At 39.3% G+C, this 26,158-nt stretch overlaps 1 protein-coding gene across 6 annotated transcripts in view; it reads left to right on the top strand.

Moving 5' to 3' along the window:
- The window catches only part of LOC103176291 (LIM zinc-binding domain-containing Nebulette), a 187,034-nt gene that overhangs the window by 151,625 nt on the left and 9,251 nt on the right, over positions 1-26,158 (top strand). For 2 of the 6 annotated variants that reach the window (XM_042346936.1, XM_042346939.1), the window contains exons 6-23: positions 2,211-2,312; positions 3,727-3,831; positions 7,750-7,857; positions 8,520-8,624; positions 11,079-11,183; positions 11,286-11,393; positions 12,684-12,794; positions 13,681-13,791; positions 14,466-14,576; positions 16,014-16,118; positions 18,655-18,759; positions 20,750-20,842; positions 21,453-21,545; positions 22,173-22,265; positions 22,718-22,810; positions 23,121-23,213; positions 23,854-23,958; positions 24,500-24,674. In XM_042346936.1, coding sequence (XP_042202870.1) covers positions 2,211-2,312; positions 3,727-3,831; positions 7,750-7,857; positions 8,520-8,624; positions 11,079-11,183; positions 11,286-11,393; positions 12,684-12,794; positions 13,681-13,791; positions 14,466-14,576; positions 16,014-16,118; positions 18,655-18,759; positions 20,750-20,842; positions 21,453-21,545; positions 22,173-22,265; positions 22,718-22,810; positions 23,121-23,213; positions 23,854-23,958; positions 24,500-24,674 — 1,921 coding nt within the window. The remainder of the gene's footprint in view (positions 1-2,210; positions 2,313-3,726; positions 3,832-7,749; positions 7,858-8,519; positions 8,625-11,078; positions 11,184-11,285; positions 11,394-12,683; positions 12,795-13,680; positions 13,792-14,465; positions 14,577-16,013; positions 16,119-18,654; positions 18,760-20,749; positions 20,843-21,452; positions 21,546-22,172; positions 22,266-22,717; positions 22,811-23,120; positions 23,214-23,853; positions 23,959-24,499; positions 24,675-26,158) is intronic. The other 4 variants (XM_007889745.2, XM_007889744.2, XM_042346937.1 and 1 more) reach the window with 3 other exon arrangements.

Here is a 26,158-nt window from a genome sequence, read left to right as displayed (position 1 = left end):
GAGAGTGTGCATACAGTTGCAACAATCTATCTCTGGTATTTCCATGTGTAGGTGGGATACATGGAAATTCAGCTTGGTTTAGATACTCTTAAGCACACTGATGGGTTTCCACATGTGGCTGACACCCCCCACCCCAAAAAAAATTCTGCGAAGTGCTTTGAGACGCCTCGAAGACATGATAAGGTGCTATGTCAAATGCAAGGATTATTATTATTATAGACCAGAGCAGGAGGATCAGAGGGCGCAGGCAAGATAATCGGTCTTGAGTAGATTACAAAATTGGGAGGGCAAGATTATGAGGCGATTTGAAGGTTATTTGAAATTGATTCACTGAAGTGCAGGAAGCCAGTTAAGCCTCACAAGTATGGGACTAATGAGGATTCCAAAGGCATACACTGTAATGAGACATTCTGTAGTGTCATATGTTCAACCAAAAAAAGTCCAGTCATGAGGTGATAAAACTCGAGAGTGTCAAGTAATGACAGTATTTAAATCCATTATTATAGGGGCTGTGAAGTAAATATTTTGACTGATATGTTACATGGTTGTTGATTAAAACTTCTCGTTGTGACAGTGACTTTATCAACATTATTTAACCTAGTGATTAAATGGAGTTTGTGGAAGAGCCGGTAATGAGGGTTGTGTCAGAGCTTGTATCTATGATACAAAGCCGATATGCTATGTGTTGACATGTTAGATGCCAGAGGGACGAGCTGTGTTCTCGCAGCCCCATGCTATTTTGAAACAAATTGGTACTGAGGGGCTCGCTCATGTGTAAAGAAGTTATAAATTTCCGTTGTTTTTTGGGTCTGGTTTCTTCCTGTGAGTGCATTATTACATAATATAACTGCCAATTAGAGCTTTTTCCCCCTCTGGACTTTTACTTAAGATAAATATTAATCCACAGTATATATCTGCAAAATGTACTAACAAATAAAATTAAAATATCTAATTCAATGCTTTATACCGTCTCCTTTTCAATATCTGTATGCTCCCTCTTGATGACATCATCCGCAGACATGCAGTCAACTTCCACATGTATGCGGATGACACCCAAATGCCTCCACCCTCGATTCCAGGACCACTGCTGTCCTCACAGAATGTCTTGTTAGATACCAAGTCCTGGATGAGAGCTAACTTCCTGCAGTTGAACGTCAGCAAGACTGAGGCCCTCCTACTTGGCTCCCGTCAGCGCCTCCATACCTTGGGTGCTGACAGCATCACCATCCATGGATGCACTCTACATCTCATGGAATTAATATGGAACTTCAGTGTCCTGTTCAACCCTCAACTGTCTTTCATACCCCACATTCGTGCCATGGCCCGCTCTGCCGTTCCCCACCTCCGCAACATTGCTCTCCTCCGCCACTGTCTCACACCGCAGGTCGCCCAGACCCTCATACACGCATTCAAACATCCAGGCTCGACTATACAAACTCCCTGCTTGTCGGCCTCCCCAACTCTTCCCTCCACAGGTTGCAGATCATCCAGAACTCTCCCGCACCAGGCTCCACGACCCTATCATCCCCATCCTCGCCCGACTCCACTGGCTTTCCATCACACAGAGGATGCATTTGCAGATCCTGGTCCTCACATGTAAAGCCTTCCATGGCCTTGCTCCCCCCTACCTCTGCGACCTTCTAACTCCCTATCAACTTGCCCGCTACCTCCTCTCAGGCAGTTCCGGCCTGCTTCACATCCCTGTCTCGCCCGTCCCACCCTTGACGGGTGGGCCTTCTGCCACTCTGCCCCCATCCTCTGGAACTCCATCCCACAGTCCCTCCGCTTGCCCTCTCCTTTGCCTCCTTCAAGACCCATCTCAAGTCCCTCCTCTTCGACCTGTGCCTTCGTCAGCCTCTGCCCGCTGCCCCTCCACTCTTCCCGATCCCGACCCCCAGTTTGGGTCCGAAACACTGATTGTCCAGTGCCTCAGGACATCCTCCTGATGTGAAAGATGCTATACAAATATAACTTTTTTGTTGTTGTTGTAAATCAAAAATCGTCATTCATCCATATAAGTTCCAGTCTGGCATACATTACGTTTTCAATAATTAGTAAACGTTTTATTAATTAGCAGGTAAAGTCATTCCATTTTGGCAAAAAAGGTTGTACATGCAGGAGAGACAAACTACTTTTGTTTTGCTGGTTGAATTTTTGATTTTCCAGTGAATGATGATGATAAAACATATTGTTTGCTTTGTTTTGAATAGGTTTTGTACAAGAAAGATGCACTGAGCATGCACAGATACACGGAGATTGCTGACAGACTGGACATCAAAAAAGCAACACAAACATCGAGGCTTGTCAGTAACGTAAGGAACCCTTAGTTTTACTCACAAGTAAAATTGAGCAGATTTCTTTGTGTTGAATACTGAGCTCTGCCATTGGGCATTATTTGCAAATTGACACATGTACAGTCACAACGCTTCTACTGAACACCCCATTTAGTTTTTGCTGCCTCGTGCATGTCTGTTTTTATTTTTCATAACTGAGTACAAAGAATAATGCTCGCCTTTGTTTACCTAGCAGTAAGTCCGGTTGTTAGTTGACTGGCGGATTGCTTTCTGGGGATAATGTTCCCTTCAAAATACTCTGGACTGGTTGTGTCCATCTTCCAGTGGGTACTACTTGAAGGAGTAACATTGGTGCAGATAACTGTAGAGCTGTACTGATGCAGAGCGCCTGCTGTCTGTATCTGTCTTTGACCTTGGTGGATCTGCGTCAGTAGCGGGGGTGTCTGGTGTTATCATCATTGTCTGCTCAGTGCTCTCTAGAGGTGAAGCCTGCTGTCATTGGATAGTGTTATGTTATGCTTCAGAGCTGCCACTGACACACAATACCATTTCTGAATGGAGAGCAAAGGTAATGGTAAACCTGTAACAATACATTTTACAGGTGATGTATATGTATTTCATTTTGTCGGCATTTATCAACACTACTTACAAATATTTTAATTCCTTACACTATTAGACATTCAGACACTTTGACATCTAAAATGCAGACATTTTGCTTAATGTAATTAATAAGCAACTACAATTTTAAGAATAAACTGAAATGTTATTATAGAGGTTATTTATAATTATGATTCATTTTTATAATCTTAAAATACAGACACTGCACTTTACAATATATCCTGTGAAGCACTTTGAGATGTTTTGACGACATGATAAGGTGCTATATCAAATATAAGGATTATTATGATATTGCTGGGTATTAAAGTATTGTGGCTGCATTATTTAATTGCAAGAAATCTTAGAAAAATTGACATCAGAGACTCTGCTGCCTCCAATGAGAGAAGTGTAATCACAATGCTCTCGCTAACTGTGAGCAAGTGTCAAAAGAATAAAAGCTTCACCAGGATTGGCACTTCTCATATAAAATCAGAAGTCGGTGCCAATAAAAAGTAATGTAGCTGCATGTTCTTGTTTGTCCCCGGGTATTTTACTTGTATTTGAAAATTAATTTAGGAGGTATATTAAGATAAATGTTTAAATTCCAGTGTTTGCTGTTGTGTGGAAATTATTCTTCATTAACACTTTAAAGAAAGTTTTGTGGCAAGCAATCTGTCATTCTGTTGAAACTCTTAAGAAAATGAACCAAGGAAATGCAATCAAATCAGTTTCAATCTGTTAGGTGACAGATTGTTGATTAAGACTGAATGCGATACTTGCTAATATTTAACATTTAAATGTTTACTAATTAAATGTTATGTTGTTTTTTTTACAGGTAGAATATAAAAACGACGCTAAAGCGGCAGCAGCTATGAAAACATCCATAATAGGCAGACCAGACATTGAACACGCTAAGGAGGTTTCCAAATTAACTAGTCAAGTAAGCCTTCTGTTGACTTTAGAATTGTTTAAAGGGAAAATATATGTGCACAATAGAGACCCTGATATCCATACTAATTCTAGGATCCACAATGTCCACACACTCCTCCCTCTGCCACGACCTCATTGTCCATGCAGCCAAAACCTTCATCTCTACCTTTGTCACCTCCAGTCTACTTTTCCAATTCCTACCCACCAGCCTCCCAGCCCCAACCTTCACACCCACGAACTCCGCACTCATGTTCTCTCCTGCACTAGACTCCTCAAGGCCATACCTTTCATTCCAAATCTTTAGTTTCACCGGTTCCTGATCATTCAGTGAATTGACTTCAAGGTACTTGGCTCATTCTTACCTTTAACTGCCTTTGTGATTTTTCCCCACCCTAACTCTGCAATCAAATGCAATCCTACTCCCTTGATACTTGCTCTGCTCTGGTTTGCTTCATGCCCTAACCTGCTCCACCCCATCTTTGATGAATGAGCTTTCAACCACTTTTACCTCTGCTCTTGAAACCCTCATCAAAACTTACGGTTAAAAAAAGTTGACCGCACTAACTCTCACGCTGTTTGATCAGTCGTCAACAGTGCCTTTGAGTATTGCAGACCCGCCAGCTCAGGAACTGAATTACTGATATTGTAACAGAGAATTGACTAAATACTAACATCCTTTGCTAAGCACATCACCTTTGAGCCAGCTCAGCTCCAAGAAGACCCTGCTTTACCTTCATATCAACTTAGCAGTAGAAAATGAATAATGATGATTAATTGAAAAAGCTATTTGGGGATGGTGAATGGCAACAACAACTTGCATTTCATAGCGCCCTTTACGCAGGATAGCATTGCGGTTTTGAGTCCCCTCTGTTCACACTATTCATATATGACTCGGAAGAAAGCAGTATGTCCTCCCGATGTGAAAAGCGCTGTACAAATCTGCTATTTTAACATTTACTGATTATTGCAATGATGTGGGCAGGTGAATAATATGAAGAGAAGTTTAAAAAAAACTTCAAGAAAATCTGTATGCATCCAGCAGATGACTCAAGCCCTGAAACATCGATTTTTAATGTAGATAAATGTAAGTTAAATAGAACACAACATTGTAAACTTGTATACATAATAAAATATGTCTATTAGCAGAGGCAGAAAAAAGAAAAATGACCTGAGTGTGGTCAGTGATGGCTCTCTGCAGGTTTCCAGTTAATATTGAAATGCTGTTCTCTGTCCAGCGCCTTGGGATGTCTTCCCGATGTGAAAAGCGCTATACAAATGTAATCTTGTTGTTGTTGTTGTAATATTGAAGCTGTTGTCAGCAAGGCAAGGTTACTGTTAAAAATAATAATATTTGCTTTATCGTGTCATTGAAACACCTCAAAGCTCTTCATGGGATTTACTGTAAAGTGAATTGACTGTGTATTGTGCACACAACAATGTCCCAGTTTTATTTGGGGGATTTGTTATCTAGGACATCGGGAGAAATTCCCTTTTTTTGAATAGTGATCTTGACTTACACTACACTTGTTCGAAGAGAAGACTTCATTTGGAATATTGTGCATACTTTTGAGAACGGTACCTTCAAAATGGCATTAAAGCATTGGAACTGATTCATAGAAAAACAGCAATCATTATTCCATGATTCAGAGTTCTTGAGTTATGAGAAGACAATCAGAGTGTGATAATGCTGTTTGCAAATTGGCTGATGAGGTCATCCACAAAATATAGACAAACACGCCACTTTACTTGTATCCTGTGAAGCGCATTGAAATGTCTTGGTGACATGATAAGGTGCTGTATCAAATACAAGGATTATTCTTATAATAGAGCTGAAATTCCCATTGAAATAAAGACCAATGGTGTAGAAGTGACTAGGCTGTTTGACTTGTACAGTGAGGAGAGAACTAGATTAAAAAAAAACTTTGCATTTGATATAGTGGCTTTCGCGTCACGAGGTATGTAAAGTGTAATGATTGTTCATTTAATTGGTGAATCTGGCAGCCAATTTTCATGTCCATTAGAATGACCAATTTTATTTGGGGGATTGTAAGATAGGACACCAGCCAGGATGATGGTGTGAGAGCAAGAGGCAAGAAGGTCCTGGTGAGAGACAAGTAAAATTGGGGTGCTTAGAACAATATTTTCCAAATTAATTTGTTCCTGAAACTATTTTAAACTGGCATCAAGAATTTCAAGGCAGTCTCAAATAATGTAAACACTGTTTTTCAATCAAATATCCAATATATTTTCAGCAGATCTGAATTTGGAGCAGTTCATGTTGTTTTCTATTTATTTGGTTATTACAATTAAGTTTCCATTATTCAGTCATATTACTTTCAATTAGTTACATAACCACAAGTTCTATTTTATCTTGAGATCAAGTCATCAGATGGTTACCACTTAATGAGCTGAATGGGATAAAAAGGACATTCTCCTCTTGTTGACAGGAAATGACAAGTGGTGATCCACAGGGTTTTGTACCGGGACACAGTGTTCACTCTATATATAACTGACCTGGTTGTGGAAATAAATAGGAGCATATCCACCAAGCTGAGAGCTTTAGTCTTTTGTGAAGAAGAGAGCTAAAAATAAAAAAATGGACATCGACAGATTAAGAGAGCAGAAAATTGAGAAATGTATAAGAATGTAGTGAAGTGTGAGTTAGTACATTTTGGACATAAGAATTACGAATGGGAACACTTTCTAATTCAGGATGTCTTGGGAGGGACCCAGATGGAAATTAGGGGTCTTCGTATATCAATCAATAAAGGCTAGTTTGCAGGTACAAAAACAATCTAGAGTAAGGTTACGAGTATGTTGAGCTATATTAAAGAGGTATAGAACACAACAGCAAAGAAGTATTACTGCCGGCACATAACCCTGCCGGTTAGATCTCATCTGAAATGTGTTAAATTTTGGTAAGCAAATACTGGTCTTGCAGCAAGGACAACAGCAATTGCCAGAACAATACCTTGGATGAAGGGACTTAGATGATAGACTGGGAAAATGTGGATTATATTCACTAGACCTGTGGAGTTTTAGCAATGATTTGATTAAAGTATTTAAAATAATATTTAGCATGATGAATACAATGGGAATTGGGAAGATGGATATGAATGGTTTTGTCAACATTGTCTACAAGGATAATAATAATAATAATACTTGCATTTGATATATCGTCTTATCATGTCTTTGAGATGTCTCAAAGCACTTCACAGAATATATTGTAAAGTGTAGTGACTGTATATATTGTGGGCTAAACGTGGCAGTCAATTGCACACAGTAGTGTCCCACAAACAGTTGTGGATTAAGTGACCAAATTATTATTTATTTTTTTGAAGGAATTATTACCCCTGGACCACTGATCCATCAATCGACTAACAAGAGTTCCTACTTACTCTAAGTAAACAGAGACGTGTGAAGTAAGGAAACCTGCCTAAGGTTTCATCTGGCCTGGAAATCGAACCTAGGTCCTCTCACTTACGAGTGCTGTAACCACAATGCTACAGGACTCCATAGAGAATCTCAATAGAGATCAGGAGAATATGAATCTTCCGGGGTTTGGGGGAAAGAAGTACATGTTTAACTCTATAGTTTTGCCATCTTAGAGTAAGTAGACATGATGACTCCTGAGAAATGCTTTGCTTTTGGTAAACTGCTGAGAATGAGGTGGAGTTCAGTGTAAAGATATACTGGGTGCAGCAAGAGTATTTCACTTCAATTGCTGTAACGATAAATGTTATCCGAAATGCTGTTGGAATCTTTAATTCTTTAAGTTTAATTTAACAGTAATAACAATTGTTACATTTGTTATAGCTCCTTTCACATTGGGAGGACCCCTCAAATACTTCACAGAATTTACTGTAAAGTGCTACCACCGTGTATTTTGAAGGTGAAATCTAACATTTGAAATTTTGTTCTGTTCCAGATTAACTACAAAGACAAATATATCAAAGAAGGAAAAAGACATCACTACAATCCTCAGGAAAGTGCCTCTTTCAGACAATTGCAAACAGCAAATGCTCTTGCCAGCAATGTGAGCACCCTTTATAGCAATCAATTTCGTTCTCTTCCCTTCTGTAGCTCAGGAATTTGGCATAACGTTTGCGCTTTATATTGCTTGAGAGAATTCCTTAATGGGATCTAAAATGCATCATTCTAGTTTGTGACTGAAATTGCGCAATTTTCTCACAAAAGGAAATTGAGCCAGATGGGTATGAAATACTCCAGGTCACTGCTAATGACAGACAAGCCTGCCCTCTTGTCAATAAGACAAGGAATGGGACACTGGTCACTGAGGGCTGTAATTCTTCCTATTTGGCTGTTGTTAACCATGCAGGCTCTAATGGGATGGTTGTTCTCAAAATCGACAAAAAGCAGGAAAGCTTGTCAGAAAGTGCTCTCAATGGCAAGCTATTTGGTTTCAGTTGGTTAGATGCTAGTAGTACCCCAAACCTTGGCTCTTGCCATTCTGTGCCTAATACTCTGTGGAATTAAGTAAGCAGGATGCTTCCCTCCAGGGGAATAGTGCGCATTCCATTCTAGAAACACTGACATTTCCATGTGTATGTGGACCTCTGCCTGGTTAGGACATTCTTAAATATGGTGCTGTGTTTCTGCATGTATTTTTCACAGAAACGTTAAAAGGAATCGGAACCCAAATCTCTATTAATACTCAAGCTTTTCTTATGTTTTCAGGTAAAATATAAGCTTGATCTTCAAAGAATAAATCGCACAGCCTCGCATTTGCCTAATTTGTTGCATCTGGAGCATGCGTTAACAGCCAGCAAACTGCAAAGTGCTGTGAGTTTTTCATAACTTTGCTGTACTGTATTTTTTTGAAGCTGTAAATAATTGTGCAGCAGTCTGGCTGCAAAATGTACAAAGCAAATTAAACTGAAGGGTAAGAGCAAAATTCTTGAAAATGGGTAACATTGCTCATTTTGATGAGCACAAATCTGTGCCAAAGTTTATCATTAGCATAACACAATAATCCATCCACTACTAATTTACATGCACATTGGAGGAAGATTTTCCTGAAAGCTGATGAGTTATTTGCAACTTGCAAAGGGAAAGAACTTGGTGATGCTGACAACTGAAGTGTGGGAAGATGTGATTTGTAAATTGCATGCTTCATTTCAGTAATAGGTTTTTAAAGCCATCAGAAACCAATTGGAAAACAAATCATATCTAGTTTGAAATAAACTAATTGCTTAGTGTGTGTTTGAATCAGACTCTTATCAGTTGTGTGCAGAAGCTTGGGAGTTGTGAGTTTTTTCATTTCCTGCCCTTACATTGGGCTGTGGAATGTTCTGGGAAAGGGTTAACGATCCAATGACAGTTTCTGCCAATGTTACCTTTTCACCTGAGGGAGAGGTTAAAAGGAAATTCTTCACTGTGAAGTTTTGAAGGGGTAGAATTTATTACAACAAGTGGTTATTGAGGCTGGGTCAATAGAATCATTCAAAAAGGGACTGGATAGGCACTTGAGAAGTAAAAAAAAGAAAGGATATAAGGAAGAGCTAGAAAGTAGGATTAATCAAAATTGGTGACTTAAAAATACAGAGGATTCAAACATCAGGCTGACACCTCTAAAGAAACGTGAAGGTCAACTACTCCATGACTGTGGATCCATTGAAGAAACTAAACACTTTGCAAAATAAAAAGCCACAAAACCAGGACATTGTTTTTTCAACTTCAACGGATATCTTGCTCAGCGTGCTAAGTCCTGGCGACGTTCTCCTATTTAAATGCAGAGGTATCAGTGGCTCAGACATGATGAGCCAAATGGCCTCTTTCTGTGGTGAATGTTTCCGTGTTTCTGGTCAACAATCCTTCCGATGAATTGTTCATTTAGCTGCTTGTTAGCTGGATTTTGCTGGTGTAAATGATTGCTGGATTTGCCTCCAAAAACAGTCATTGCACTTGATGTTAATTATACTTTTTTTCTCAAATATTTAAATGTAATATATACTATAAAAATGCATGGGTTTTCCTTTTTAGTGAAATATATAGATTGATTTGCCGGCTCTGAAGTAGTGGAACAAAGGGTTTAACATTAGAAATGTATTTTTTTCTTGAAATAAAAACAGAAGTAACTGGGAGCACTCAGCAGGTTGGGCAGCATCTATGGAGAGAGAAAAGTTTCAAGTCAATGAGTTTGAGTCAACTCACTTTCCTCTCTCCATAGATGCTGCCTGACCTGCTGAGTGTTCCCAGCGATTTTTGTTTTTATTTCAGATTCCCAGCATCTGCAGTATTTTGCCTTTTACTCTTTTCTTGATGTTGATTGTTTGGCTTTCAAAGTATTTCATTGCTTTTCCAATTTGTTTGTATAAGTGGATGAACCACCAGTCCTAGGCCATTGCCAATACTGCTCTGAAACTGTCTTCGGTGACCCTTCCCACATAGAAGCACCGTGCTGGTCTTATATTTCAGGCAGGTTACCTTAAGGAGGATTTCAAGCATTGACCTTGATTGGTATGAGCGCTAAGCAGTAGCTGCTGCTAAAGCTTCACAACTCCAACTAGTGGATCTGACACTCGATCAGTAAGAGTGTATCAGAAGAACGGTGGCAATACTCTAACACGTTTGATGTTGAGTTGTACTGTTCACTATATAGCTTGAGGGAGTTCTTGCTGTTGGTGTTATTCAATTGTGGGAGTGTCACAGTAGAGCGCAATCCTTTCCTTTTTTAGGTTCCCAAATTCTATCCAGTCTTATCTGGTAAGACCAATTCATCTTAAAATTTATGGAAAATTCTTCAGTTCAGTCTTAAATTGGAAACTTGTCTTCATAAGAACCCTAGAGATCGGTCTTCCTGACTACGACTGAATTGAAGAATTTTTCCCCAATTCTACGTGATCTTAAGTTTTAAGATAAACTAATCTTGCAGGCAAAAAACTAGTTAGAATTTCAGGCATCTCACATCTACAGCAGCAGCAACAACAACAATATGCATTTAAATAACACCTTTCATATAGGAGAATGTCTTGAAACACTTTACAAAGACAGAGTTGTAGCTATGAAGGAAATGTGGGGCGGTGAGGGTGGGTGGTGTGGTGGGGAGGCAGACGAAGGAGCTGAAAAAGAGAGTTCTTTAGAAGGGTTATGAAAGCACAGAAGGAGAGAGTGGGGTGGAGGGGTTTCAGTAGAGTTCCAGGGAGTAGGACAAAGCAGCTGAAGTAACAGAACAATGTTATTGAATTCTACTTTGGAGCTAAATTCTATACTAATGTCTGACAAATTTCCTTTTAGTATGAATACAAGAAACAATTTGAAAAAAGTAAAGGTCATTATCACCTGGCATTGGATACTTCAGAACAATTGCACCATAAGGAAAATAAAATACTCCAAAGTCAGGTACAGTAAGCTCGAGATGCTACTAAATAGAAAAAAGCTTTGNTTTTTTTAAACATGGCTTTTGTCAGAGTCTTGAAACTTGAATCATTTTGTACACGACAGGTCAAGTACAAGGAAGAGTATGAAAAATCTAAAGGAAAATCAATGCTGGAAGTTATGGAGACTCCAAATTATTTAGCAACAAAAGAGGCACAGAATCTGCAGAGTGAGGTGAAGAAGTGCAGATTTTTTCAAATTTTGGACATTATCCATTACTGTCACTTATTTATGCAGAATGTCATTTTTACACTACACTGACAATGAGGCAGAATGTACTGTAAAGTGAATTGACTGTATATTTTGTGGGCGAAACATGGCAATCAATTGCGCACAGCAGTGCCCCACAAACAGTCATGGATTGAGTGACCAATTTTTTTTTTTTTTTTAAGCAATTATTAACCCCGGAAAAGCGATCCGCCAATGGACTAACAACCGTGTTCCTACTTACTGCTAGGTAAACAGAGGCGTGTAGAGTAAGGAAACGAGAGTTTGCTAGGGGAAAGAGGACCAAGGTCCATCTGGTTCACCATTCACCATCCTGGTAGACGCTTGACATGTTGAGTCCCAAACTATTCACTGTTTCCCAAGATATTATTTTCTAGCATAAATCTATGTAATTTATTCTTCAAACAAACAACATTTTCTGCTTCCACTGTCTCCCTTGGGAGCCTGTTCCATAAGTTTACTACTCGCTCACTGAAGTAGTGTTTCTGCAGATTTGTTCCGAATTTCCCTCCTTTATTTGCAGGCCATGTCCTCTGGTTCTACTGTTCAGTACAAGATAAAACAGCTTATCATGGTCTACATTATCTATTCCCTTCAGAATATTAAAGACTGTAATCATATTGCCCCCCAACCTTCTCTTCTCAGTTAATAGACCTAATCAACTATAAAATTAGTTATTTCACAAAATAGTTTTGTCCTAGATCAAGAATCATTGCTGACAAAAGTTAAGACTAAATATACTATAATGATTCCTGAAGCTTCCACCGGTTTACTATTTTTGCGATTCAAGCAGGAAATGCTGATTCCTTCAAACGCAGATTTTATTTTAGGAAATAATATTATGGAATAGAGTACATAGGTTGTTTGGGACATAAGTGCATGCGACCGCCAGGCAGGTGGAAGATGAACTAGTTGGACCTTGGCCTTTTTTTTTGTCTCGCTTTTGTTATGTTCTTATGCTCTTATGAAACTGATCCAAATAGTAATGGCAGACTGTTTTTCATTTACATGTCCACTGACAAATATGGTTCGTTCTATATTGAGCTGAATAAACAAATGTTTGGAATTTGAAGGTTTTCGCAGTATACATGAAAGCAGATGTCCAATGCAAAACAACATCCAGAGATACCTCACTTACTGTGCTTGTGAACGATTGTCACATCTTTTGTCACGAGAATGAAATATGTAAACTGCACATGGAAACATTGACACGTTTCATATTGTGCCAATCATCAGAAGGAATACAGAAGAGATTATGATGAGGCAATCAAAGGAAGAATGTCGGTGGATCTTGATATGACCCCGAGCTACTTACATGCCAAACATGTCTCCAGTCTTCTTAATGAGGTAACTCTCACCCTTGTTATTCATATACAATGGCACCTCTAGTTAATGCAACTGAGGAAGCATATCTGATGCACAGATGAATGTGTAAGATGTCAAGCAATCAAACATTTATAGATACTGTTTGTTTCTGCCATAATAGACAGAAATATATTTGATAGATGTAGTTGTTGTTAAACTTGTGATATACACATATTTTGATCCATAAAACCTGTTTCTTTGACCATGCTTTTGGTCCGTACCTTCAAATCCTCCCTCTTGCCCTCAATGATCCTTATTATCTTGATGAAGGACTTCGGCAATCATTCTGTGTGGTATATTAATGTTGCTTGTTCTTTTCATTGCATTTTTGCCACCATGGCTTCCTCAATAAAAAGTGAGGGCAGCTTATTAAGTTCCATCTTTCTGTGTCTAATACACATGCATATCAGCAGATGGGAATTTTATTTGATAGATATTGTGGTCTGCATTGATGGTTTTTGCCTCCTTTGACCTTGAGCAAAGCTCCATCTAGTGGCTTGGACCGTGCCTTCAGCTCCCGTCTCGACTCTCTACCCCCTCCTCGCTCCCTCCCTTCCCTCCCCTCACCCTGACCATTTCCCCCCTGCTCGGGTCCTGACCCAACTGTACAGCGCCTTGGGACGTCCTCCTGACGTGAAAGGCGCTCTATAAATGAAATCTTGTTGTTGTTGGAAAGAATGGACAAAACCTAACTAAACAAATGACAACTGAATTTGAAATTGGAATAAACAGATGTATTTTTTGTTGGCTTGGTGTGCCAAATATTCATCAAACCCTACCTTATAATAAAATTCAACTTTTTCTTGTTTACATTATTGTTTACATTATTGCTAAATCATGCCTTAAAGTGACAACGTTCTATTTTCAGAAAGAATATAGAAAAGAATGGGAAGAAAATATTAAAGGAAAAGGGCTGGCTCTGGCGGGAGACACACCTGACAGGGTTCGAGTCAGAAATGCATCCCAGATATTAAATGAGGTGAGCGTACACCATCCCAAAATGATTCAAACATTCCTGAATTCAACATATTATAACACGATGATGGCAGACTGTCCAAGCCAACTGGATACTCAACACATGGAGACAGAATTGGTCAACCAGAATTTGTTAAATATGAAATATAATACAAAATTACATTTGTATAGCACCTTTCACATTGGGAGGACATCCCAAGGTACGAAACGGGAAAAGCCTCAGTACCCTCCAGGATCCCTAGCCGGGATTAGCAACACTTGCTACCTCTAACAGACCAGGAGGGATGCAGACACCTGGGTTTGCAGTGAGTGGCTCTGTGCCTTGCTCTCACTAACAGTTACCACCTCCATGCTCTCTCAGGCATCAAGTACAATAGCACCGATCTGGCCTTGAAGCTAGACCTCATGCATCTGCTGTTCTACGCAATTGAGAAGGCATAGTGCCAGAGGAAAAGAGGACAGGGGGTGGTGGGGGTGAGGGGAAGAAGGTCGGTTTACAGCTTTTATACCACAAGTCTCTGTGCCCCTTCCCTCTGCCAGGCAGAATCCAAGGTCCCTTTGGAGAGTCCCTTCACTCAGCAGGCCAGTTCCAAAGCCTGGTATAATGTCTATCCAAATGCCACCTTTTGTTTCATAGTGAAAGATTATTAATTCTAGATACTAATTTCACTGTTGCAGAGAGAGTACAAAAAGGATTTTGAAACCCAAATTAAGGGCAAAGGAATGGAACTAAGTGCAGATGTTCTTGATATTAAACGTGCCATGAAAGCATCAGAAGTTGCCAGTCAGGTCAGTGCACATTAAGGGATATTTGTGTCTTCACGGTGGTTTTACTTATATTAACCCTTTGACCTGCTCACTGTTGTGATAATGCAAATAGCCTTATTGCAGATTTTTTTTGGTGCTTAAGGTGTTAATTATGGCAAATTCTTATGATAAATATAAAATAATTTCGCTAAAATTTTTGTTTGTTTACAAAAAGTTAACCCTAAGATTATTTTCTTTTAATGAAACATGACACAAGGGAAATAGAGCGCTGCCTAAATTATAGCTGACGGCATAAGTTTCCCACTCTCAAAAAAATGGCTGACTTGTGGTTCTTTAGGTTGCTTCTGAAGTCACCTCCTGCCTTCGTTCCTCTGGGTCTGGCATCCTCCTTGTCCCCCGAGTCCTCCGCTCCACCCTCGGCGGCCGTGCCTTCAACCACTATGCCCCGAGGCTCTGGAATTCCCTTCCTCCCTCCCTTCGCCTTGTTCCTTCTCTTCCTATTTTCAGGTCCCTGCTGAAGACCTTTCTTTTTGACCGCGCCTTTGGTCACCTTCATCCCCCTTCCCCTGGCTCGGCCCCGGGATCCGTTACTGTGAAGTGCTCTGAGACGCCGTCCGGTGTGGAGGGCGCTATGTAAATCCAGGTTGTTGTTGTTGTCGTTCTGCGTTGTGTGCAGGAAGCACTGCTGATGTTACCTCAGATGCTCTGTGCATGTGTGAGATGCATAGGAACCATCATTGACAGCAATCCTTGCACGTAGTGCCCAGGAAGTGACACCAATAATAATAATAATGCTCCTTGCATTTGATGTAGCGCCTTATGACGTCTCCTAGATGTCTCAAAAAGCTTCACGGAATATACTGTAAACTGAATTGACTGTATATTTTGTGGGAGAAATACGGCAGCCAATTGCGCACAGCAGTGTCCCACAATGGTGACCTGATGACCCAGAAGTAGCCATTGTTTGGTGCCTCACTGTGCTCTAATGAGGTTCTCAAGTATGAACAAAATTATAGGTTAATGCCATTTCTAAGCAAAAACTCAAAGCTAAGTATAGGTTTAATATTTGCAACAATTCTCTATCAATTCTTAACATAACTAGTTTTCTTACTTTTAATATTTGTATGTTACTGAGAAATGCAAGTATGTAATTCAATGTAATGAGCCAACCTTTGTGATTTCTGAATGCCTATGGCAACAAAGAACTAAAATCTCGGTATTTATTTTCATTTTTTCTCTGTCTTAGGCAATGTACAAGCAGGTTTCTGACTTGGGTCAAAGTAAATATGGAACTGTTACCAATACACCAGAGTTGATGCATGCTGCACACATAAAGGATATTTACAGTCAGATAGGCAATAATCAGATTGAGTTCTGCTTGAGAATTAAAGTCAAAACATTTCAGGGGATTTATCTTACAAAGATTTACCTTGTAAACATATATTTTGCTGCCCACAGAAAAAATACAAGGATGAAGCAGAAAAAATGCTCAGTACTGTTACCACACTGGCAGATACTCCAGAAATGGAGAGAGTTAAGGAAAACCAAAAAAATGTCAGTATGGTATGTATAATTTGTTTCTTTTATTAATGCCTGCAGAAGTAAGAGTTAATTTTCTGATCTGCTCTTCTTTTTTAGCTCTATACATTCATCCACAACATGACTTTCAATGAAATGTGATCGAAACATGGGTTTAGTTCCCACATGTATGCAGATTGGACCAAGCTCTAATCTTCCGCGTTTAGCCTTTGACTCCAGAACCATTACTATTCTGACTGACTGCATGTCAGATATCAAAGGCCCAGATTTCCACCTTTTAGCCTATTAGACCTTTTAATCTTAAAATTTAAGCTTGTGCAATATTGTGAAAAAATCTTAAATTCAGTCTTACTCTAGAAATCTGTTCTTTTTAAGAATTACAGAAAAGAACTCGCTGCCTGAGGCAGTGGTAGAATCAGATAGTATTGATGCATTCAAGAGTAAGCTAGACCGTCACATGAGGGAGAGGGGGATGTGAGGGAGCAAGTGAATGATTGGAGACTCGTGGAGTATGAACATGGACTGGTTGGGCTGAATGGCCTGTTTCCAGGCTGTACATTCTTTGTAAATCTTCGTAAATTAAGAATAATGTTTGTTTCTATTCTGCAATCTTCTTATGGTTTCTGTTGGATAAAGTTTGTTTTCTTGAACTCCACGTGGTCCTGGTTCGCATCTGGAATATTGTGTGCAGTTTTGGTCTCCTTATCTAAGAAAGAATATACTCGCCTTAGAGGGGGTGAAACATAGTTACTAGGTTAGTTCCTGGGAAGATGGGGTTGACCTACGAGGACAGGTTGAGTAAACTAGGCCTATATTCTCTAGAATATAAAAGAATTAGAGGTGACCTTATTGAAACCTATAAGATTCTTATGTGTCTTGACAGGGTAGATAGTGTGAGACTGTTTCCCCAGGTTGGAGAATCTAAAACTAGGGGTCATTGTCTCAGGATTAAAGGTCAGCCCTTTAGAACTGAGTTTATAAAACATTTCTTCACACAGAGGGTAGTGAATTTATGGAATTCTCTACCCCAGAAGGCTGTGGATTCTCAGTCATTGAACATATTCAAGACTGAGATCGATAGTTTTTTAAAAAAAACTAAAGGAATTAAGGGATATGGGGATAGACGAGTAAATAATAATATAATAATAATAATCCTTGCATTTGATATAGCGCTTTTCACGTCGGGAGGACGTCCCAAAGCGCTTCACAGAACACACTGTAAAGTGAATTGACTGTATATTTGTGGGCGAACGCGGCAGCCAATTGCGCACAGCAATGTCGCACAAACAGTCGCAGATTGAAAATGACCAATTTATTATTGTTTTGTTTTTTTGGAGGGATTATTATTAGGCATGTGGAGTAAGGAAACTTGCCCAAGGTTTCGCCCTGCCTGGAATTGAACTCAGGTCTCTCGCTTGCAAAGCGAGTGCTCTAACCACTGAGCTACAGGACTCCAAATGGAATTAGGTTAGAAGATCGACCATGATTTTATTAAATGGCGGGGCAGGCTTGAGGGGCCAAATGGCCTACTCCTGCTCCTATTTTTTATGTTCTTATGTTCATCTGCAGAGACGATGTTAGAAGTGCATTAGGCTACCTTCATGCTAACAACAGTAGTAAGACAATAATAATAAATAATAGTCTTTGGATTTAATATAGCACCTTATGATATCAAAATCACTCAAAGTGCTTTGTAGTAATAAATTACTGTTAAATGTAGTGATTGTATTTGTAGGTGAATGCAGCAAGCAATTTATGCACAGCAATAATAATAATACTTGCATTTGATAGAGTGCCTTATCACATTGTTGAGATGTCGCAAAGCTCTTCACAGAATAAAGTGAAGCGAATGTATATTTTGTGGGCGAAACAAGGCAACCAAATGCGCACAGCTGTTTTGGGAATCTTAACAGCCTTTGGTTCTGCCTTCTGATTGCTCTCCTTATAATAATCCTTGCATTTGATACAGCGCCTTATCACTTTGTCGAGATGTTTTGTGGTGATTGTATCCAATCCTCTCCTCAGTGATCACTGAGTCTTATTGAACCTCTTCTGCTGCCAAGTTCCTGATCTGCTGCCAAGTTCCTTCATTTGTTGAAATTGTATCTAGCCACTTAGCAACCTCTTCCGAGGTCACTCTCCAGGTCCTGTGAGACAGGTTGAAAGGGGTGGGATGACGCAGAAAGAAAATTCAGCCAACTTTTGAATATTTAAAGCTTTCAAGCTATGATGGTGCCCATAATTAGGCCCTCTCCAGACCTTCTTACTTTGGTTTCAAACATTTCTGTTAAAATTTATAAACAGCCAATTTTATTATTTTCTGCTTGCTTGGGTGCTTATCGGTGAATTATGAGGAATTACATGTTTGGAAACCTTGATGTATCACTGACAGTAAATGTAGAAGCTATATTTTGGCTCATGATACATTTCCAGCTAGGCAATGAGTTAATCCAAATAACATTGCATAACTATCAAATGCATAAAAATGTAGTTCGAATGATTTTATTGTTTGTGTTTCTTTTTTCACTCGTATTAATCCAGTTCCATTTTTCTGTTTCAGATCCAGTACACTGCAGACTTAAAATCACTTAAAGGCAAGGTAATAGCTGTAATTGAAACTCCTGAAATCCGCCTTGCTAAAGAGAACTGCATGAAGTTCAGCAATGTAAGTTATTGTGGAGAAGAATTATTAACGTTTCAAGAAATAGGCATTGGAGTCTTAGTTTACTAAAAGAAAAGATCAATTGGATAATGTTTGACTTTCACGACTTATAATAAAACTACTAATAATAATCATCCTTGCATTTATTATAGCGCTTTATAACATCTTTTAGATGTCTCAAAGTGCTTCACAGAATAAACTGTAAAGTGAATTGACTGTATATTTTATGTGGAAACACAGCAACCCACAGCAGTATCCCACAAACAGTCGTGGATTGAGTGACCAAATTATTATTTTTTTTAAAAAAAATTTGAAGGGATTATTACTTCTGGAAAAGCGATCTGCCAATTGACTAACAACCGGGTCGCTACTTACTGCTAGGTAAACAGGCATGTGGAGTAAGGAAACTTGCACAATTGTTTCGCCAGCCTGGGAATTGAACCCAGGTCCTCTCGCTTGTGAGACGGGTGCTCTAACCACTAAGCTACAGGACTCAATAATTATCATTTTATTATGACAACATATCAATCCTGTAAGGTCATGGGCATTCATTCTAACCTCTCTTTGTACTTGACTAGTTAATCATGAAAGAATAAACTCACGCAGACAGGTTATGATCTTCAGTCAACCTAAAAGCAATATGATATGTAAAAACAAACAAACGAAAAATGTAATTAATAACTGCAGACAGTCATGTAGAAGAAATGCAAATATTTTTTCTCGGGTGTTGCTAGTGTGCTGTCAGACTTTGTTTTATGGACCATCAAAGCATTCTGTTGTCCACAGCTGGAATCCTGTCCCAATTCCATGCTCTACTCATGCATACAAGTGCCCTGGGAGCTGACATTATCTACCATGACAGGAATAAGGCCAGTGTCCTTTACTAGAGGAAAAAAAAGGAAAGATTGGGAATTTGGTGTCAGGTTGATATTGTTATCATCCCATTTTCTTGCAATGGCCATGTGAAACCTGAATATCAGGCGATATTTACTATTTTACCATTTCTCCCAGTCGTCAGGTTCCAATTATTTTTGTTGGGGGAGTGAGGGATAGATAAGAATCCTTTTGTACATTTGAGTATTAGCTATATGGTGGTGGTGGCTGTTTTTGATATTAGCTTTATTCATGGTTCTTACCTGATTATTATTATTGTTTATGCATCAAATAACTATTGAAGCTCCCTGTTCACAACCCCACAGAACGTAGGGGAGTGGGTTAAGCTGGATTATTGTCTATTGGAATGGGAGTGGAGAGTGTAAGACTCTTTCTGGTTGTGGAAAGGTAGAGGCATTTTATTTGGATTCTTTTTGTAACTCCACCCTCCCCAAAAGAAAAACTGAGATTTTTTTTAATGTGAAGAAGGGGGTGAAGAGACTGCTATCATGAGTTATGGTACCTATTTGCTCCCACGTGTTCAATGTTAGTTGCTCATAGAAAAATACCTCTTCATGTGAATAAAACCTACGGCAGTTAACCTTAGAAAGGAATTGTTCCATTAACCCAAACATTAGATTGATGACGATGAACCTGAAAACATTGAGATTGATTCCCAAAATTAGAGGAATGAGCTAGGAGCAATGATTAGGTACATTAAGAGATATTTCAGAAGGGGACCTCATATTAGATTTTAAACAGAATTAAGAAAATGAACACAAAAATTCTTTCAAATATGCCAGGACAGCAGAATAGATTCAGGGATGCAAAGAGCAGTGTGTGGGTGACCACGACGTCATTCAAAAAAAAAGGACTTTTTCAGAGGGTAAATAATGACTGGATTGGGTAACTGGGGAGGGTTCTTGAGGCTAGGGCGCTGCACTCATTTAAGAAACAGCTTGATGCTGCAATGGGAGGATGATAGGGTGGATATTTTAGAATGATGGGACCAATTGGGCCAAAGGACTTTATTCATCCAAACAGAACTTGTGATCTTGTGATTGCCAAGTCCAGCCTTTTTACAAACTTATTAAAATAGAACATTTCTGTGTTTGACAAGGTGAAATATAAAGAAGAAGTTGGGCAAGGAACAGCAATTCCAGATCCTTTTGACTTAAAACGAGTCAAAGAAAATCAGAAGAACATCAGTTCGGTGTGTAAACGATTAAATATATAAATCAATTTCTAAAACGACAGTATTAATGGATGTAATTACAGAAATTTGAAAGCATTACTTCAAAATACTTAAATTTTTTCCACTGGAGTCCAAACAACTTAAACCGTATAGTTTTCTATTGAAAGTACTGTCTAACAAGCTTTCCTGCTGTTTGCCCAGCTAGGACCATCCTATTATCAGGGCTTTGACTTACAGGGTTAACAGGAGCTGAGTGGGAAGAATCCTTCCCACAGTGACTGGTCTGCCCTTTCAGGTTCTGCCGATGAGCCAGGCTGGCTGTGGTGTTATCAGCAATGCCCTGGAGTACTGCAGATTCACTTGGCTCAGGAACTGGACTACCGAGATCGCCCCAGAGGGTTGACTCGATTCCAACATTCCATTGCCAGGCATGCTATTTTGGAGCCAGATCAACTCCAAGGAACCTACACTTAACGCCATCACACACACACACAGATGATAAATGAGAAAGATCAAACAGGCCGATGGGCTTTTCTTTCCAAACAGAACTTGTGCTTGCTAAGTCTCGCCTAATGAGCGTGACTGTTTTTTAAATCTATTAAAGTAGAACATTTCTGTGTTTGACAAGGTGAAATACAAAGAAGAAGTTGGGCAAGGAACAGCAATTCCAGATCCTTTTGACTTAAAACGAGTCAAAGAAAATCAGAAGAACATCAGTTCGGTGTGTAAACGATTAAATATATAAATCAATTTCTAAAATGGCAGTATTAATGAATGTAATTATAGAAATTTGAAAGCATTACTTCAAAATACATACATTTTTTCCACTGGAGTCCAAACAGCTAAAACCATATAGTTTCCAATTGAAAGCACTGCCTAACAAGCTTTCCTGCTGCTTGCCCAGCTAGGAACACTCTACTGTCAGGGCTTTGACTTACAGGGTTAACAGGAGCTGAGTGGGAAGAATCCTTCCGGCAGTGACTGGTCTGCCCTTTCAGGTTCTGCCGATGAGCCAGGCTGGCTGTGGTGTTATCAGCAGTGCCCTGGAGTACTATAGATCCACTTGGCTCAGGAACTGGACTACCGAGATCGCCCCAGAGGGTTGACTTGATTCCAATATTCCATTGCCAGGCATGCTATTTTGGAGCCAGTCCAGCTCCAAGGAAACTATGCTTAAATCCCCCCCCCCCACACCCCCCTACACACATGCGGATGATAAATGAGAATGATCAAACAGGCCGATGAGCCCTTTTTTCCAAACAGAACTTGTGATTGCTAACTCTTGCCTAATGAGTGTGACTTTTGTTTACAAAAGCTATTAAAGTAGAACATTTCTGTGTTTGACAAGGTGAAATACAAAGAAGAAGTTGGGCAAGGAACATCAATTTCAGATCCTTTTGACTTAAAACGAGTCAAAGAAAATCAGAAGAACATCAGCTCGGTGTGTAAACAATTAAATATATAAATCCATTTCTAAAAAGGCAGTATTTATTAATGAATGTAATTATCATTTGAAAAATAATTAGATGTGCATCAATCTTTTCCACTCGTTAAAGCCATATCATTTAAAAAAAATCTGAACCAAATGTATGAGGCAGGCTCAACATGAGGTGTGTTTGTCTCACCATAACAACAACGACTTGAATTTGTATAGCGGACTTCACTTGGATAGAGACTTAGAGTGTTTAATGTTAGCAGAGCTTGATTAGGGGAGCGGGTGGAACTGGATTACAGTATTTTGTAAGAGGAGTAGATAGAACTGGATTACAGTGTTGTAGAAGGGGAGCGGATGCAATTGGGTTGATTGTGGAATGGTAGAATCATTTTATTTGGATTTTGCATAGCTATTTTTTTCAACATCTATTAAAGTAGAACATTTCTGTGTTTGACAAGGTGAAGTACAAAGAAGAAGTTGGTCAAGGAACAGCAATTCCGGATCCTTTTGACTTAAAACGAGTCAAAGAAAATCAGAAGAACATTAGCTCCGTGTGTAAACAATTAAATATATAAATCAGTTTCTAAAAAATGGTATTTATAAGTGAATGTAATTATAGAATTATTATTATTGAAAGGATTACTTAAAAAATCATTCATCTTTTCCACCAGTATAATAGTAATAATCCTTGCATTTGGTATAGCGCCTTATCACGTTTTAAAGATGTCTGAAAGGGCTTCATAGAATATACTGTAAAATGAATTGACTGTATATTTTGTGCGCAAAATATAATAATACAATTTTTAAAAATCTACACCAAGTAAATGAGAAAGTATTAACAAGACATGTTTGTCCCAATAGATCAAGTATAAAGAGCTGGTTGGCAAGGGCACTCCCGTCAGTGTTACTATTGAAATGGAACGAGCCAAGAAGAATCAAGCAAATGTCAGCTCGGCAAGTCCTCGTATCCTTTTGTTTCTGACAATCTCATTCTGAGTTTTTGCTCAACACAATAATAACACGCATTTATATAGCTTCCCTCATGCAGGCTAGCGTGCCACATTGCTGGACAGTGGCAGAGCATGACACTGAGCCGGTGGGAGGGGGAGGTGGCTTGAGCCGGTGGGAGGGGGAGGTGGCTGTAGGCACGGATGAAGACGAAGGTCTTCAGGTGCGATCTGAAGATGGGGAAGGATGGGGTAAGGCGGAGGGACAGAGGAAGAGTGTTCCAGAGTTTCAGGGTGTGTTGCCGCATCATGCAAAGTATAGATGACAATGTTGCAGCATCCTGATAAGTACAGACGATAGAATTACAACAAGCACCCAGGTGAACATAGCTCCCTTCACCCAGGTGTGCCAGGCTGCTCATTCCATTCCAGACACAGGGAAATTTGTATGAGGCACACATATATGCAGCTCAGTCTGGTTTGTATACTCTTAAGCATGGTGGTGATTTCTACATGTGCTAGACACCTGGCTGACTAAAACAATTTTTTATTTGAGTTGATTACATGAACATTTTGAAACTGGCCTAGTTGATTTCATGTAACTTTAAAGTTGCAAAATTGATTTTGCTTATATTTGTTTCCTGCAGATTCAGTACAGGTATGACCTGAAGGAAATGAAAGGCAGACCGGTTCTCCTTTTAGACACACCAGAAATGAAACGTGTCCGTGAGACACAAAACAATATCTCCATGGTACAGTGGAAGAAGCTCCCCAGAGCAGCACATAGAAGAGCTGGCACTTGCGCACTGATTTTAGTACTGACTGCACTTGACAGTAATAAACTTGGGTAAACTAATAGAAACCCATGTGTGGCAAAGCTGTTTCCAAATTAACACCCAAGGCATGTTTTTGTGCAAGAGAGTTTTTAAACCATTCTCTATGGATGAGATCGTCAAAAGAATTCATTTTTTTTAATAAACTTTGAATGAAAACCTTGTCTGTTTTTTTGTTTGTGTCACAAGCACTGCTTGCAGAACCAAAGCATTCACACCTGATCCATTGCACACAGTCTGAGAGACTGCACGTATGAAGTGTGTATGCCTGGTGAGCTCTGTGTGGTTGTGTATTAGCATATCTGACTGCATGCCTGCATTTTGGGTATGAAAATTAGCATTAAATATATGTGTAGGTATACTTTAATATTTTCGATAAGATAAACTGTGATATGTTCACTATGGGAAGAAATAATAATTGTCCACATTATCAACAATTTCTGTTTTATTTTGTTAACAGATTAAATATCACGAGGACTTTGAAAAGACAAAGGGCAGGGGCTTCAATCCAGGGCTTGATGACCCTGCAATAGACCAGGCACGGAAGAACACTCAGTTTGTGAGTGATGCTGCCTACAAAGGAGTGCATCCTCACGTGGTGGAGATGGAGAAAGGCAGACCTGGTGTCGTGGGTGGTAAGTTTTCTGATTTTGAAGCTTGTGATTATCTCCCTCCGTTGGTGGTTACTAATCACTTCAGCTAGTAACCTCTGGAATTTTATCCCTGTAGCCCTATTCCCTATACCCCTCCATCTTGCTAGGCCTTTAAATCCCATTTACAACCTACCTTTTTGACTACTATGGTCATCTCCCCTCTCCACCTTCTCCCTTGCTAATGTATTTGTGAAGCTCTTGAGATGTTACCTTACGCAGAGAACGCAATAGAAATGTGCAAAATTTTTATAACCGCAGAATAACATTTACAAGGCAGGGAAAGTGTGAGATGTGTTGTCATAATTATCACCATGGGATTGGGACAATCTTGTGGAGAGGGCGCATTTGGTGCTTTCCCCCAGATACTAGCCTAAGCATAATTTGAAAAAGCAACAAATTGAAGCTAAAGTAAAATGATTAGCAGTTAGCAATTTAAAACAAATCCCTGTTGCTCTGTTAAAATTAAAAATGGTGCTCACTCAATTCTGAAAAGGCAGAAAAGGCTGAGGGAGAACCATTCTTCAAGGGGAAGGGCTTTAAACTTGTATTTCTTTTTGCCCCTAATGAAGTGATTATTTCAGCAATAATTATATCACAGACAGCTCTCCCCCTCCACCCCTACTGAATAGAAGCTCAAAACTTAGCTTCCCTGTTAAATGTCACATCCTGCAGGTAAACATCATGCATCGTTACTTCTCTGGAGATGCATCAATCCTGTTTCCATTCAGCTTTAAATGTATCCAACTTAAAGAAGCTCTGTATTGTTTTTAATGTAAGGTACAGATAAAACACTTCTTTTTTTAAAAAAATTCAATTATAATGGGTTTAACTTCTCTATAGTGAGTTTTTAATTAAAATAAATTTTCACTAGCCTTGGGAAAAGGTGTGCCATGTTTTAATGCCATGAAGATTGATTCTGTCCAGAATATCATAAGAGATTAAATAGGAATTTGGGCTGCATTTTAGTTGCAGTATGTGGCAAAGAGGTACAGTTGGGAATGATTGATAGCTGCTGGTGTGTGACTTTCATTTTGGGAAGCATAATAAGGAGAGCAAGTATACTTTAGGTGATAAAACTTTAAAAAGGACGTGGAAGAGATGAGGGATCTAAGGGTTAACATACATAAATACTTAAAGGTGGGAAGGCAGGTGGGAAAAGTTGTCAAGAAAGCAAATAGAATCCTAGGTTTTATAAATAGTTACAGAAAATATAACCAAAGAGCTAATGCTAAACCTGTATATATCTTTAGTTGGATCGGAGTTAGAATATTGTGTCCAGTGTTGGGAGGATGTCAAGGAATAGATATATACAAGATTTTGATGGAGCCAATAGCGAGAAATGATTTCCCTAGTTAGTGAATCGGTGACTAGAGGGCATCAATTTACAATAGCAAGCAAATGGGGAATTTGGGAGAATGTTTTTCACACACAGAGTGGTTAGGACATGGAATTCTCTGCCAGGAGTG

This window comes from Callorhinchus milii, unplaced genomic scaffold, assembly GCF_018977255.1.
Source record: "Callorhinchus milii isolate IMCB2004 unplaced genomic scaffold, IMCB_Cmil_1.0 Scaffold2, whole genome shotgun sequence".
Lineage (NCBI taxonomy): Eukaryota > Metazoa > Chordata > Chondrichthyes > Chimaeriformes > Callorhinchidae > Callorhinchus > Callorhinchus milii.
Note: the sequence above shows the minus strand (reverse complement) of the source record. Positions and strands in the feature narration are given on the sequence as shown.